Source organism: Micrasema longulum, unplaced genomic scaffold (assembly GCF_059751315.1).
Source record: "Micrasema longulum isolate JH-2025_06_02 unplaced genomic scaffold, ASM5975131v1 h1tg001712l, whole genome shotgun sequence".
Taxonomy (NCBI): Eukaryota; Metazoa; Arthropoda; class Insecta; order Trichoptera; family Brachycentridae; genus Micrasema; species Micrasema longulum.
This window is the reverse complement of record NW_028278890.1, coordinates 9191-25996: the sequence shown is the minus strand read 5'-3', so window position 1 is coordinate 25996 and position 16806 is coordinate 9191. Positions and strand designations below refer to the sequence as shown.

General features: G+C 33.0%; 1 protein-coding gene across 1 annotated transcript; it reads right to left on the bottom strand.

The window, feature by feature from the left end:
- Positions 1-2277: 2277 nt before the first annotated feature.
- On the bottom strand, positions 2278-15468 carry LOC148274255 (uncharacterized). The gene is made up of 3 exons (XM_088237378.1): positions 14796-15468; positions 6650-6987; positions 2278-5980 (listed from the first exon to the last, which is right to left on the bottom strand). Exons 1-3 carry the CDS (start codon positions 14953-14955, stop codon positions 5831-5833), a joined length of 648 nt encoding a protein of 215 aa, XP_088093504.1. The 5' UTR covers positions 14956-15468; the 3' UTR covers positions 2278-5830.
- Positions 15469-16806: the final 1338 nt, after the last annotated feature.

Here is a 16806-nt window from a genome sequence, read left to right as displayed (position 1 = left end):
TTGGTGGCGTCCGTCTACTCGCAACTGAACAAATGTCTCAATCAAATATTTAAAAAATGACTTTAAATGCTCTTCTTAATGCTTGGCAATCGCGATGAGAATCTTCCTCTTCAGGGAGGGTTAACTTTCTTTTTTTTCTTTCAATCCGTCAGCGCTTAGAATCTTCTTGGGTTATCCCCGATCACTGGAATACGCAGTTTTTATCAGGTCATGGTAAATTTAATCAAAAATTATTTGTTTTTAATATTGTTGACTCCCCTTCGTGCTGCTGCGGATATCCTAACCATCTTCTGAACACATCCTGTGGTCTTGTCTCTTTCCCCTTCTCTATGATTACCGAATGGAGTTTCTCGCTACTATCCGTGGCCCTGTTATAGGTCCTGTCGGATATACAGATCTGGTGGCTTCTAAAAAGAATTTCAAGGCTTTTAAAAAGTTTTGTAATCATTTCGGCGAATTGATCATGTTCAATCAATTTAATCCCAGTCAGTGAAGAATTCACTTCCCTCTCTTCTTAATCCAATGAAGTACATATTATGTACTTCTGGATTACTTTCTTTCAGCACAAAGATGCTAAGGCTACCAGATTTCAGAGAGCTCCTTTGGGCAGCTTTTTTCGTTTGACAACGAGCAAATTTTCCGTGTATGTGGGCACCGCCAAGGAGACTTATGTCCTCAGATGCGGTGTGCGGTATGTGGTGGGTAAGCTGATAAATCCAAGAAGTTTGAGAGATTTGTTTACAGTATTATCGATATGTTCAGAAATAGAACCAAACCCTGGTTGAGTTGTTTTGACTCTGTTCGGACAGATTCTCAACCTAATCCATATCTACCTACCCGTCCTTCCCATTCTCTAGCGCACTCCCTGTAACAATAACTCTACGTGTGATTGCCGGAACAAACGTTATAATTATCATTGTGGCAGAATTGAACGTATTTATGCAGAAAGCAGCCAGCCATAGAAAAGTGCAACAAAGATAATAGCACCATTGTGAAAAGAGTAAATAATCAAATCGACGCACCAGTTGGAATGTTTTTAACTTGGACAAAGGATAAACAATGAATAAATTAGTTTTTTTTACAAATTACAAACAAGAATCTAATGTTGAATTAGACTCATTTTAATGATTTTTAAAGTACCGTCAGATTTTTAGTGCCGTGGGTGTTTTCTGCAAATTGAGAAATGCCGTTTTTGTGATCGACACTTTTTTCAGAGGTAGATTTTTGTATTGTAGTGTAAGCTCTGAGTAATAATTCTCTATAAGTTCGCGATCAATAACCATAGAATAGTTTTTCTCCGTATAGAAGACTCTATTAGGGCTAACAGTGTAAGTTTAGTTAGAATGTACACATTTTAAAGCTTCAATTAAATTTAGTTATCTATAGAATGACTATGTAAAGCGCCCTTGAGGTATTATATTACGAAAATAGCGCTACACAAGTTATCCATAGTAATAATAAGCAAGTATAAGTTTGGAATTGTAAAGACCCCCTGAGATGATTGGAATATGTAATATGGAAGTCGTAACTCTTCTTCTTCTTCTTTTCCACATCCGCTCCTAAGTGGAGCATGTGGACATCACCAGTTGCCTCCAGGAGACCCTATCGCCAGCCAGCACTCTCGCTTCTTCCCATGTCAATCCAGCGCCCCTTAATTCCGCCGAATAAAGTCTAAAGAAGAGGCAACTTGGGTTTAGGTTCTCCCGAGGCATGCGCAGCATGTGCCCAAGCCAGGCCCACCGCTGCATCCTCAAGACAAGACAAAGAGGCTGCTGCGTCCGTTCTCGGACTTCAATGTTAGTTATAAAATCGAACCACCTTATACATAATATTCTTCTCAAGCACTTACTCTCAAAACTCAGAAGTTTGGTGTTTTGAGCTTTGGTAAGGTGCCAAGATTCGCACCCATATAGTAGAACTGGCATTATACAAGAGTTGAATAGTCATAACTCAGTTAAACATTATTATTTTTATTTATGATAAGAAATATATTTATTCATTATTTATAGAAGTATTTAGTAAGAATAGTCTATTGTGTAATTTTTACTCTGCAATGATATCAGAATATTACAATTTTGGTTTCTTTATGCATTGTTTTTTAAAAACTTCTTGATGTAAGTACCTAGTATTTATTTGTTTGTAAAGTAAGCAACAAAAAAAAACAATGTGTAGATTATGTTATATGAATAGGATGAGGTGAAAAGGGAATTTCGATGTAATAATAAAAAATCGTTTTATTTTTTATCAAATATCCTCTCGGAGTTATATTATTTATTTATAAAATAATATTAAAAACACAATCGATAACTATTAAACATATAAACATAATCATTTATTTCTATACAAACACAAAATGCATGTGCCATTACATATTTACAAACTAACAAAAATAAATTGAGGACCATCTGTTTCAATAATATAAAACAAAAGAATAAAACAAGAATTTTTAAAGAAAAGAAGTAATGCAAATGCATATGACGTAGTTACAATAATAAAACAAATGGTCACATTGAAAATTACATTAAAAATATCAGATTACAACAAAATACAAATGAATACAATTGTTTTCATTGAATTGTTTTTAGTATAATGTGTATCGGAATAGGAAATGAAAAATTTTAACCACAGTGATATTTTTTACCATATAAAAACAAGAGTGGATATTTGTGCAATGGTTTGATAGGTTAATTTATTATATATTTTGTTGGAAATATTTCAATTTTAGATTATTTTTAGCATTGTTTGGTCCAATATTGTAATTGGTCGTATATGAGGAGAAATAAAAAGATACAGTTTAATAACATTATTATGAGAATAAACGAAGTGCTTAAGACTGAAAAGGGTAAATAAATTGTTTTTTTAAGAATACTCTTATATATTTCTTTATACATTTGGGTAGGTAACATATACAACGTTTATTTATTTATTGGTAAAAGCTATATGCGTTATTTTATTAATAAAATAATAATTACTGACAGTAAGAAAAATACTTTGAAGGATAATATGATATCTGATTGCAAATAAATAATGCGTGGATAAATTAAAAGTGCGGGGGGTTGAATTTTTTAAGAATATTTTTGAAAATATTTTTACCGCTAAAACTAGCCTTAATACCACTCAATGACTAGTGAAATAATAATATTGATTTCAAAAATTAAACTATTGCCGAGTCTAAAATGTAAACCAGAAAGAGATCAACTTATAAATGCAAATTATGTACAAGTTGTTTAAATTGATCAGTGTGTACAACTTGTATTTCAGCTACAAAAATATGATAAGGCAGTATTGGATCTTTGAAAAACTAATAAATTGCTTTCCTCAATAAGTGAGATCTATCGTTATTTATTTATAAAAACCTTAACAATACAAATGAACTTATTCTAATCCGAGATCAATTGAAAAGGATTGGTTTTAGCCTGGGGCCATCACAGTGTCGCTTTGATGCGTAAAGACGTCAACTGTAAGTGATTCCGAAACGTATAAAAATATTGCGATTTTTCTAATATTTTTAGTTTTTACGCCTTTAAAGATTATACAAAAAAGATTTTACGCCTTAAAAGATTACATTAATATTTTTTTATGCCTTTGAGGTTAACATATATTTAAGGTTCTTTGTGCCTTTTAGGTTTATAAAACGCTACAAAAGTAAAAAAAGGTCGAAATCACTTTTTGACGTCTACATTTTGTCAACACATAAACGCTTTATTTTATACAAAATATATTCAGTAATCGCTTTAGAAATCAGAATTTTACAGATTTTTTGCCCCGATCTTAGAAAAATACTATTTTTGCTTTTAGTTGACGAAGGTTTTGAATTCCGATGTTCAAAGCGACTACTTAATTATTCTTAAAATATTTTCTCAATAAATTTACACAAAGAAAAACAAAATTGCTTTAAATATCTTTCTTACTAATATATTTTTATAAATTAAAAACTAAAATACTTAGATAATACTCCTAAAATATTTTTTACAACACAGAAGCGGAAATCAAAATATTTACAGCAGTTAATATTATAATATAAATTGTATGTATTACAATAATTGACAGTAATAATAATATAATGTGGGTATAAAAGTAGTTTGATACACGATGGTTTTTAATTAAGGAGAAAACTTGATTTCAAATCAATGTGTAATGTCATTTTATCAACCTTGATTGTCAAAGATTAATTATTAACAATACAGAAAAATCAAATAATATGGATGCAGTTGAATAATTTGTAATTTTAATATTTAGACATTATTTATCATGAATGCATGCGCATTTGTATAATACGATTTAAATAAACCTATTATTTTTACACAAAAACCAGGCTATCTATAGAAAAGGTGCTAGATGCTTGCCAATATTACAAGCATTGGGATATTCGCTTTCGCCGGTCGTAAAATACAAAGTACCTCGAGATTACAATTGTAATTCGAGATTACAATTAAATTTAAACAAGCATCGGCAAATTTTTAACCGTCTCATTGTAATAGGGAAATATCACATACTACGAATATCGATAAAAACAATGCGAAATGGATTTAGCAAAATGGAGTATATTTTCAAAATCAGTATGAATATTGCGGAGAAATGTTTTCATACCTATTTTTTTTAATGAAATTGTTAAATAATATATCTTTATAAAAACGCGACATGTTTGGCCTTGAAAATTGTGACGTCGAGATTTGTGACGATGTTCTATTTAAATTTAAACGTCTCAAACATAGTTCAAAATTTAACCGAATCGTGACGTATTAAGGTCGTGGCCAATGCAATGAACCGTTTTTGTAGGAATTAAAAAATATTCTAAAAGTTACTAATAAGAACAAAAAAGCGAAATATCCCTATTCTCGGAAACAATGCAATTAGAATAAAGACGTATCTACATACCGCAAAAACGTGGATAAAATGTGGCGCGCTGACAGGGACGTTTAGTTATAAAAAGTAGGTACTACAAAAAAATAATTTTCTATTTACACAAAATGGAAGGATTGGTGCCGAGCAGGCTTACCAAACCAAGGGCCTAACTAGAGGAGATCAATGGAAAACTTTTTTGAACACGCGCGACCGCGGTCCTTCGAATAATACACCGCTTACACAACAAAAGTAATATGTACAAATGCGGACCGAAAAATAGAGACGATAATATTAAAAAATGTATTAATTTATAAAAAGTACAAAAATAAAACAAGCGGTTACAAACTTATAAATGTAAAGTTAACTCTCGGCCCCGCTTCATTCATTTAAATTTAAATATCTCCCAACCAAAATTTAACTAAAACATGGCACCGGAAACGGTTTCAAAATTTATATTAACTTGAATAACATAAATAGATGATACTAAGTAATATTACGAAGTTAAGTATTGAATAAGCATAGAAAGTAGAAGATTTACAATCTAGGAGACTTTATACAGTATTAAACTAAAAACATGGCCAAAAAAATCACTGTGGGCACCAAAACATCTCGACTGTTCCCTCTGACACAACTTATTTACAATATTGGCACATCATTATTTAAAATGAGATCAATCATTTTTTAGGCTTCATTCTTTGGAACACAGTCGATAAAAACAATTAATGAAGAATCAAAGGGGAGTTAAAATCCCGAATTCTTCATTTAGACTAAGATCACAATAGGCTTTTTGAGCTCTTTTGATATATTCTATAAAAAAACTAAAATTTACTAAAATTTTAAAAAACCGCGGAGACTCGTTTGATATTAAATATTTCTTCACTCGGTTTTTAAAAATATGAATTTATAAAAATATTTTGACAGTCCACAATTCTGTTTTTAGTGGTATGGGAAAACAAGAATCGTATTCAACTGGTGTGGGCGTTTATCATCGCTTGTTCGCTAACAGTTTCCAGCCCAAAACGATGGCTATTGCAGTCCAAATTGTTCCTTTAAGGCTGGGGGAGAGTAGAGCTGATACAATTGGCGAGTCGGACACGGACACTTTCTCATCGCAGGAAGATGCTGAATCGGTATCCTGAAACAAAGATAGTCAAATTGTTAATACCCATTATTCGTCAACGATCAATTACAAATCCGACAAACAAACGGCTAAACCTATTTTGGCTAACCACGATCACAAAAAAATGTAAAGGGCTGGGATAAGGGTTATTTATTTACATACATATTGTCGGCTAAATTTAGTAGCTCATATCGAAACAAAGCGCGTTGTAGATTATTTTATAACTATAGGTATTTTTTTTTCGTTTCTTTTCAATTTGTAAAATACGATTAAATTGAATCAAGTTTCAACAATGTAAGAGTCACTTTGATTTCTCCGCTAATTTATTTGGATGGGTAATCTTTTAATTATAAAGAAATCTCCCGAGATGGGGGAAATCGTAAGGGGGTGCTAAGAATTAAATTTCTGGCTCTCAAATCTTTTCGGGTGACGGAATTACCACACCCAATGGAAAGAATTAACGTGGTAAAGGAAATGGGAAAATACAAATTACATCCCAAACTTTTGACAAAAAAGAATGAATTGGAAAAGAGGCATTAAGGGAAGATGAATTTTTGTATTTAACGCCTATAAAGACACAGATTAAAAGTTTCATCTCATTAAACCGATTGATAAAAACCGTACAGATAGTACGCCATTACGATTCTGCTTTTTTGTTATTGTTTTGAAAGAAATGTAACATACCCGTTCGATATCGGGATCTCCCGAGTCATGGAGGATTCTGGTTTGTCTGTATCTTGCGCTGTCTTCTTCGGGGTCAGTGTTTATTTTGGATCGCTTTCGTCGTCGTCGTCTTCGCTGTCGAAGTGAGTGCGGTCTCGGGGTGGTGTCAAGAAACACGTCATCGTCCAGGACTACTCCGGAAGATACTCGAGGAGGGAGGTCGAAGGTTCTCGATTGTGCGCTACAGCTCGGGCTGGACGGGGGCGAGCACTGGGAGCATATTCGTCGTCGAACTGGCAGAGGTCCTCCGCACACCAGGTCAGGAAGTCTGGGAGCAGACGAGTCAGAAGATGGACGAACTGTTGAACAAAAGAAAAGAAAACATAAATAAACAACGCTTAATTAAACTAATTTAAAAGGCAAAAATATGTAGTGCAGGGAACTGCGTTTTGGGAGCAGCATTTTTAGCAATTCTTTGCTGGTTGTTCGAGCGGTGTAACATTGTAAATATTTTGTATCAAATACATATTCAAACACGAGAAACCACGGCAAGGAAATTATTAAAATGATGTCCGGGACTTGAGAACATTGGACCCACCGTTATGGAACAGTATTGAATAAAAATAAAAATGGAATAGCTATCGGTTAGAATATTAGCCTACCAGATTTGTGACACGGTTTGAAAACAAGCGTGGCATAGAGACAATCGCATATAAGAGGCGTTCTATCTTTCTTCAAGTGCAGGAGGAGTGTAGTTCTTTAATAGCAGAGAAATGAATTATTGCCACTGCATTCAATGAAAGCCCTTTAAACTAGTGGTAGCCTATTGTGTTTAAGTGTATTCAGGCTGCGCCCACATTGAAGATAAGTTTGTCAGACTTACACATTAACGCTACTCGTCATAACAATAAATAACCAGAGGCAATGAGCGAGCTGCATCACAGAGCGTAATCTGTTCCAGTAAGCAATTGTCACGATGCGAGGCGAACACCTGTGTTACTCCTTCGGTACCTCGCCCCCGCTCCACACTCCACACCCTCTGGTCATAATGGGGAAAATAACAAAACTAACACATACCCAGCCAATACACCGAACAATGATAATAATATAACACGGAGTCAGTGCATAGTATAAACAGGAGAAAAATGAAGTGTTTGCTTACGTTAAACGAACGGGCAAGTGCAGGCACAGAAGGGAAAAATACAAAAGATTGTGATGAATATGAAAGAAAAATTAAGATTATACCAAAATATATTATATACAGCTAATTTTCTCGATTATCTAACATGTTTGGCAAAAAAAATAAATATCCATGCAGGATTTTAACGTTTGATACTTGAAGCGAAGGAGATGAACTGGCTTTAAGATAAAAAATTCCCACGTGCAAAATCAGATTCAAAGATTTTTTCTGTTTTCTGAAGCCCCTTTTTAAACGTGCATCTGCATTAAATTTCTACGTTGCAATCTCACCGCGCCCGTTTTTCTATTAAACTTGCATAAAAAATATGTATCGTTCAACACAACAACACAAAAAACATCAATATTACACGGGTGTCTTTATACAAATACATTGTTCTCTTCGGTTTTCTGTGGATTACCAATTTTAGGTTTTTTTAACGGACAACCAGCGTCTTGAGACACGACATGTTGTGTGTTAAAGGTAATCTAAAAAAGAATACGAAAAGGTGTTGGTAGTTTATGATTATGACCGGTTAGACGAGCCAAGGAGAGAACCCTAGGGATATGGAAGACAGGCTAGTTATTAAAGGTGTGGTCATTATTGTGATGCCGAGATCCAGCTAATGCGTGTCTCGGGAATACGGATATATGAAATGATCATTTAAAGTTACGGTGTCTGATACGAAGGTTTTATAAATGCAATTTGAATTTAAAACCATCAAATTTGATCAAATAATAATAATAATAAATTTGATTCCAGTAAATGGATAAATAGTGCAGAACCAATTCTACCATACAAAACTAAAACATATTTCATTTTCATATAACAATGTAGAGATAATTAACATAATATGTATAATTCAATTTATTTTTTTCAATTAATAAAAATAATCAGGAAAGGAACAAAAAATAAGATTATAATTGAATGAATGAATGAGATAAAATAAAATTGATCCTTTTGTATTATGTCCTTGGTCTCAGAATGTTGATAGGAATTGATAAGATAATATACGAATGACGAAATAATACATTTTAATCTGATTGAAATAATTTTTATAATCATTTAAGGAATTACGGCGGGTTATCCGTATTACTCAAACAAACAAACCATCTCGCCGCCCCCCGTCAGGGCACGCAGAGAGGATAGAACGCCATATCACTCTATCTTCGCATGCAGATCTCGCATCCTTTACACGCAAACTCTCTTGCACACGCGCCGATTATTCCGACTTTTGACCATCTTCCCATATGTCCATCCTTAAGTATTTGTTGGATTTGGCCATGCCAAGTATTTCCCGGTCTCTCTCGATTTCTGCATCCATCAAAATTCGCATTGTAAATCTTTTGAGGCGTTCTTTCGCGGTCCGTTCGCCCAGAACTCCTCCTTGATTCTGTCGATAGTGTCATTCAGCCTTGCATAATAAACGGATCTCGGCATTTGTGCACCTATCAAACACAGTTTAACCACAAATTCGCCTGAGAAATTGCATTTCTACAACATTCGGGCTCCCTTCACCCTTGTTTTTCCGATTCCATACTTTGCCCCCATACATAAAGGACCCCATCGTCACGAGGACTCATTTGTGAACTGCATTATATATATTTTTTAAACAAAGCAAGTTATATGCATCGTTTTTTATTGCAGTAACAAATTTGTTTTGAGTTAGTTAAGTAGTACAAAAAAGGATAATTTCAAAACAGCTTTATTTCCAGTAATGTTTCATTGTGCTCTCCACAGCGGTTAGGTAGTGTTATTTATTCAGTCCGAACCGATAAAACGTTCCACGAGGAAAGAAAAGATGAAAAAAAAGAATAAATGGTAGGGCGCACACAGGTGTCCAGGCAAATCACGACGAGGCGAGATAGAAGATACACAACCGGCGCACGAGAGAAAAGGACATCCATACGGTGAAAATAAAGATTAGGGGACCTGTCAGTTGTCTTTTGTTCCCTTTTGGCGTATTTCTGGTTATTTTTTGTTTCCCGGATCGTTTCTGAACTCAATGCCCTCTGTTGGTTTTATTTTAGACCGGGAGTCTGAACGATCGTCTGATTACCAGAGCATAAATACATTATTTACATTAATTTATTTGTAAACGTTATCGTGGATGAACACGTGACTTCGCAGAAGACGAAACTTATATACGTAGATTATTCTTAGAAAAACCAAAATTACCATATACAAAACAATTATTCTATTGTATTGGCATATGGGTGTGAGGCGCTAACACGGACAGTAAAGATGGCTGAAATGCTGGACACTTTTGAAAGAAAAGCACTCAAAAATCTGCGGACCAGTGAGAGAGAATAATCAGTGGCGCATTCGGTACAGCGAAGAACTGTCAATATACACCCCCAGGCCCCGAGCATCTCGGCACATATGAAGATGCTTAGATTAAGATGGGCCGGACATGCACCGAGAATGCCTGATTCGCGTGTCCCTAAAAGATTAATGAGCGGACACCCGGGTGGAAGGAGATCAGTGGGAAGACCCAGGCGGAGATGGGAGATAAAGGGAGAAAGGATGCGGCGCAGTTTCTCCAGGTGGCAAATCAAATTGGAAGACAGCGGCTGAGGACAGACAGAGTTGGAGGCGAAAGTTGCAGGAGGTCATAATTCGATCTGGGCTGTAGCGCCATCGGAGAGAGAGATTATTCTTACTTAAAAAATACGAAAGCAAAAATTTTGTAAAAGTACATTTTTTTTTACTGATAACATTTCGTTAATCCCAAGCTTTCAAATTTTTCCTTCTTTTAAAAAACACGCACTATCCTGGATTCAAACTAAAGATATTAACTCTTTTTTTAAGATATATTTTCTTGTCCTTTAATAATACGGAATATTTTGATGTTTTTTTATTATTATTTCCTCTTTTAATTACTATAAAATTAAAAAAACAACTTTTACAGAAAATTTTCTTTTCTCTTTCTTATATTACGCAAAAAATATTAAACCTGTCTATTTATTATAGGAGCAAAAATTCATAAACATTTCTTGTATACCCAAGAACAGGCCATGCTTTTGTGAGATTTTTTTGTTTACTATTTTTACTGTCAATATGTGTTTCATTGCTATGTAATTATCCTTTATTTTTTGTATACTCTGTTTTACCTCTTGTGTATATTGTAAAAAAAACAAAAGAAAAAAATCATAATACATTAAAATAAATAAAATGTTTGATCCATAACATGTCGTGAGTTTTTCATCGTTTTTCGAATTAACCAAAAGTGAGACTAAATTCACATAATAGAAAATAGGGACCACATTAGAAAATTAGTTTTTTATTTCGTGTCCACTTTCCCGGGCATCGAACCTGGGACTTGGCATGGTAGACGAACGCACCGACCACTACGCTTCTAGGCGGACTCTTACCATTACCATTCGTCTGTGTCCGGAAATCGTAATATTACGATCACGAAAAGATGATTTCCTTATTTTTAAATCAATCAAATTTTAATAACGCCTTTGCAAGTTGTATTTTCTTGATGATGGGATGCGAATCTGAATTCAAAGACCGGATTTGGTGAAATACAAGAAAGAGAACTTGTTTCTTAAAGGCACCCATATTGTTCGTTTTCAGGACAGGTGAATCTTTTTGTTGAAAAATACAGCAAGGATCAAGGATGAATAACATAACTCGGGATTTAGAGGGGGTACTTTTATACAAAAGATTACATTGTAATATGATACCAATGGGGTTTTTTTATAGACTTTTGTAAATGAACTACAGGTGTTTCATTTTTAAAAAGGTCAATACTTAGGATAAGCAGAGGATTTGTATTATGTAGTAGATTGCGATTCAAAAACATAGTTTTTTCTATACTGTATATATAAAATTGGATATAACAAAACCAACTAAATTACTTATGACTTAAACTGTAAATAGGGTCTAGAACTTCAACCGCCCATGCGCTCAGTTGCTGCAGGACATGTAATCTAGATTCTATTTGTAAACTATTTTTTTTTTTAATTCGTTATTTTTGTTATACATGAAGGTAAATGGGATCTAGATTCCTAACCGTCCACGACCTCTGAATATGCAAGAAATGGATACTATTAAAATTTAAATCTAATTTAACTATGCGCTCTGTAGCTGCAAGACGTATTGGGATATTTGTTGTGCAACGCCCTTGATGTGATTTTTTTACAAAAATGGCGCTACAAAAATGATCCAGAGAAAACTAAAAAATAAACTTAATACACCATATTTGTGAGATATTTTTAGTGTTATAAATTTTGAATTGTAATGTCTTATTCCAGGCAAAAGAGTTCATCTCTTTAAATTTAAGAATTAATTGTAACAATATTTGTAAACTGTTGTCAAAAAAATATAAAACAGTATATTGATAAATAGGTAAGAAAATGTTGTGCGTAACTAAATATTATGTAGATATTCAGTATGACGTCATAATGCGTAATAAAAAACTAGCAGTTTTCCGGAAAATGTAATGTTTTACCTACGTTATCTACTGAAACAAAGAAAATGCACATTTGCATAATGCAGAAGTGCAGCGAATGCCCTATTAAGTTTTTCGCACATGTATACATAGGTACAACGTATCCTTGAAAAACATAGGGGCTTTAGTCATAGAGTTGCATTTACGTCAGGGCAGGAAAATTATAGAAACCGCATACATAGATATAAGAAAATAAAAACTCGGCTAAAATATTCGATAGCTGCACGTCAAAAAAATCCTAATCAAAAATGTATTTTTTTCGATTATTTTTTTTTTACGAGTTTCGTATATTGAGTAGGTACATTACAAAAGTAAAAGCTATTATATATATTTTTTTAATCATCTGAACGGTAAGTGTGACCACTTCACTGACTTTTTTTAATCACGTAAATATTAGGTTTTTTAAAAAAAATATTGGAGTTCTAATAATTTGGTTTTTTTTTCAGCATTTTTTAGACCATTTTCTAAAAGTCGTAAAAAACCTGTGCTGAAAAATTTTAATCGAGTTTTGGTAGCTTGATTTGAACCACGGACTTATTTAATTTATTTTTCAAACAATTGATTTTTTATTGATCCAAAAAAACAATAATATATTATTCTGAAGCAAAATGTTGCGAAATCTTAATGTTACAAATCGCGTGGACACAAATAACAATATTTATAGTTTTCCAGTTTGTCGCTAGATGGCAGTAACAGTACCGCTCAAGAACATCATACGAAAATTTATCGTCATAATAATTAATATTACATTCATTTTACTTTAGTAATTATTAGATATGTCTAATTTTTTTTTGATAAAACGTTTTAGTATTTTAGCGGGATAACATCATTCCCAATAAACTTATTTTATAACGCCATGAACCTTTTTATTTGGGAGGCGTGTCGAATGGAAAGGCAAACTAAATTGGTTCTTACGCCGCTGCAGACACAATTTGATTTTCATCGCCCATTTTTGGGACACACCTCCAAAAAGAAATAATAAAAAGAAAATGGATCATTCAGTAAATTAAAATTGACAATTTATGGTCAAAATCATATTAAAATCTAATTAAACTCAAATTACTATTACGTCAAGAAAAAAAAACTTTGAATTTGGCAATTAAACAGTATTAGGTTTTTATTCAACAATGACACTGGGTTCTCGCGTTGTAGTTTCGGGTTCGATTTCAAGTGACATAACAAAAATAGTAACATAAACGTGATTTAACCAATGTTTGCGTGTTCTGTGCTACAGTTTGCAATTATGTGCATTTGGAGTCCTTGCTCAGTTAAGGTTTTTGGTTTTAAAAATACAAATGTAAATTTTTAACACGTTTCTAGTTTCGGCAGTATACCTACATTGTTAATAAATATGTCGAGTAGTTAAATAATATAATGCACTCGTAAACAGGTAAGTATAAAAAGGAAATGAAAAATAAATGATTTCTGAAACGTTGAATTTAAAAATCAGATTTTTTAAATTAAGAATTGAACAGTTTTAAATTTGCCACAAATTACCACAATATTTTTTAAAATTATATTTTAAAAAAAAAATATTTTGAAGTTCAACAAGAGTACATAAAATACATACATTTTTTAAGTAAGCATAACTAACGTTCTTTATATATATTCTCAATTATAGAACTGAAATAGTTGTCGAATAAGGTGTCAAATTTGTGTTCCTAGTTCATATTCACGACCGTATTTTATAACGTATGTTACAGTAGCTACAATGAGTCACGATAACAGCTCACACCGCATAAATTTTACATAAAACTGCAAAATAACGCGACATTGATAAATTTACTGCTAATTCATTTCTTTTTCTTAATCAAAATTTAGAAGTAAAAATAACATCCACACCATTTAACATGATTTTTTTCTGACAAACCCAAATTAGCGTCATTTTGGTGATAAAAAAAAAACTACCGGTTAAATCGATCAAAACTATCAATTAGCAAATTTTGAACCACGCATCTCACTACTTGTTGATTTCACTGTTTATTGAACTTAACATTTTATTTCAAGTTTAAATAGTTTTTATTTTTTGAAAACTTTTTAAGATTTTAAAAATTATTCTTAAAATGATATAAAACACGAAAATAAATACACGTGTGGAATTATGAAACAAATAAAATTTTACAAAAAATATTTGCATGATATAGGTAGTTTATACACTCTGTTTGTCAAGATTTTCTTTTTGTGGTTTTTAACAAGTGTCGTAAAGGGCTGAAAAAATAAGGAAAATTCTGTTTTTTTTTTTTTGCTTTATGTTAAAAGTAATGATATTTGAAATTAAGTTTCCCGTTCTTGACTAATCTATCAAATAAATATAGCTGTTATATTGGTGACTTATAAATAACGGGTTTCGCTGATTTTATTTTGACAAGTCCATACCTTACGCATCGATTTAAACCAATAAATTATTGCACAATATTTCAAAATAGTTGACGCATTTCTTTTTTTTAGTTTGTTCTAGATTGAAAATAAAAAAAAACGTGTTTATTATTTTTTTATATATATATCATAATTTGCTATTTATTTGTGTTTACCTCGCTGTCTGCTGGTTACGGGGGCTGTCGGAGTTCTCGCGATAGCCTCCTGCCGATGGATCAGGTGATACGCCACTTCGAGGACTTCTGAGAGGACTCTGTTCAGCCTCTCGTAGCTGGCGTCTGTATCCTCTTCCGATGGTAAAAAGCCGATCGCCATCTTCGGTAATTGGTTGCCGAAATCGAGTCTTGTCAAAACTTGTCGAAAAGTCCAACGTCCAGAGTATTTTTCACTTAAGCGTAGTTTAAAATCTCGATGTACACTCGGATAATTTCTGCTAAGTATCTCGCGAATTCATCGACGCACGGATCGATGTACTCCGGCAAAGGGTGACGAAAAACCAATGCCATAATATATTTAATTTTAATTAAAAACACGAATATTTCAATGTTTGTCGTGACTTCGGCACATGTGTTTGTTTACGTACACACTGACATGAAATTCACAGTAAAAAAACCGCAAATCGGAAAAATTGTTCACCCGATTTGTCGATAAGAAAATACACATACGCGGCAAAATAGTCCGAGGAAAATCACAAAAATACTATTTATAAAATAACAGTCTATCCCATTTTTGAATCGCAACAGTTTATCTAATTTTCGTGAGCTCGATTCAAATCTCGTTTGCACGACTATTTTTCGAACTGCAGCTGACAGGCGTGCGCGCACGGCGAGTTTTAGAACGCGAATGATCGCGGAATGAGCGGCCTTAGCTTTGTTACCGCGGACCGTCATGCGCTGTATTTCTGTCTCCCTCTGGTTAGACGGAGTCGAGTGGAGTCGTAGTACCGCGGCGCGCAAATTTCGCCCTCTGCGAGAGAAGTAGGCGGGCTTAGAGTGGAAATTTTGTACCCTATTGGTTCAGAGTTAGGTTGCTGTCAAATAAATTTCGATTTGTCAAGCCAGCAAGAGCGAAAGAAATGTATATATATGTATGATCGCGTCGCATGTTGGTTTACGTCGCTCATTGCTCCTCGCGGTTTTTCGTTTTATTTGAAAATAGAAGCTCTCTCGGCCAGCATGCGCCTTCGCGCCATATTACCGCTACATATTCGCACCCATTAAATTAAATTTGCAAAACAAAATAAAAAAAACAGCTAGAGATATCTTATCGTACAAAATGTTTCAATTGACTTTTTTCACATTTTACTGACTTTTTTTGTTGCACAAACTGATGCAAATATGCACAAATTGTTTGATTTTACTTTAATTATTGATTCATTTCAATTTACATTTGTTAAACATTCACTAACCTATTATGACTTTTTAAGCGGTGGCCGTGTCAAGCCAAAATAATAAACAAAAAAATAAAGTAACCTAAAACAAATTATAATTACATGAGATACAATATTAAACTAAAAAAAAAACAATCCAAATAAAAAAAAAGAACATTAAATACTATAAAAAATATATCAGTTTTATTTATTTTTTATTAATGAATATAAATATATACGTACATAAAATAATACATGTTATTATTTTTTTATCTACTTTTTTTTTTTTTCATCATCCAAAAAAGTCGATAACTCATCAAACTACAATTTTTTAGTTCCCTAATTTTTATATAAATATTATACAATTTTGGATCAATTTTCTCTAGTAAAAAATATACTGTGTTTTATATTTTTAAAAAAGCTGTGACATAATTGATATAAAATGTTTACTTAAAAAAAAGTGTTTTTCTACTAGAATATTTCGTAGTTCATGGACTGGCACCCGAAGCGTAAGACTGATAATCTTACATTCATGTAACAAAAATGATCAAGATACGCTGCGAGTCATGTACCCACCAATGCAGTGCCTTATGCACCATCCGGCTCGGAAAGGGAATAATGACAATAATAAAAAATAATTCATTAGTGATTTTAAATGATGGACCCCTTGAGGTGATTTTCACAAAAATAATTACTCTCAATTTCGTAATAATTACCATCAATATTTTTTTATTATCTTAAAAAAACATAAAATACCACGGTGTTATTTGTTAAATAAATAATGAATACAAAAAGAT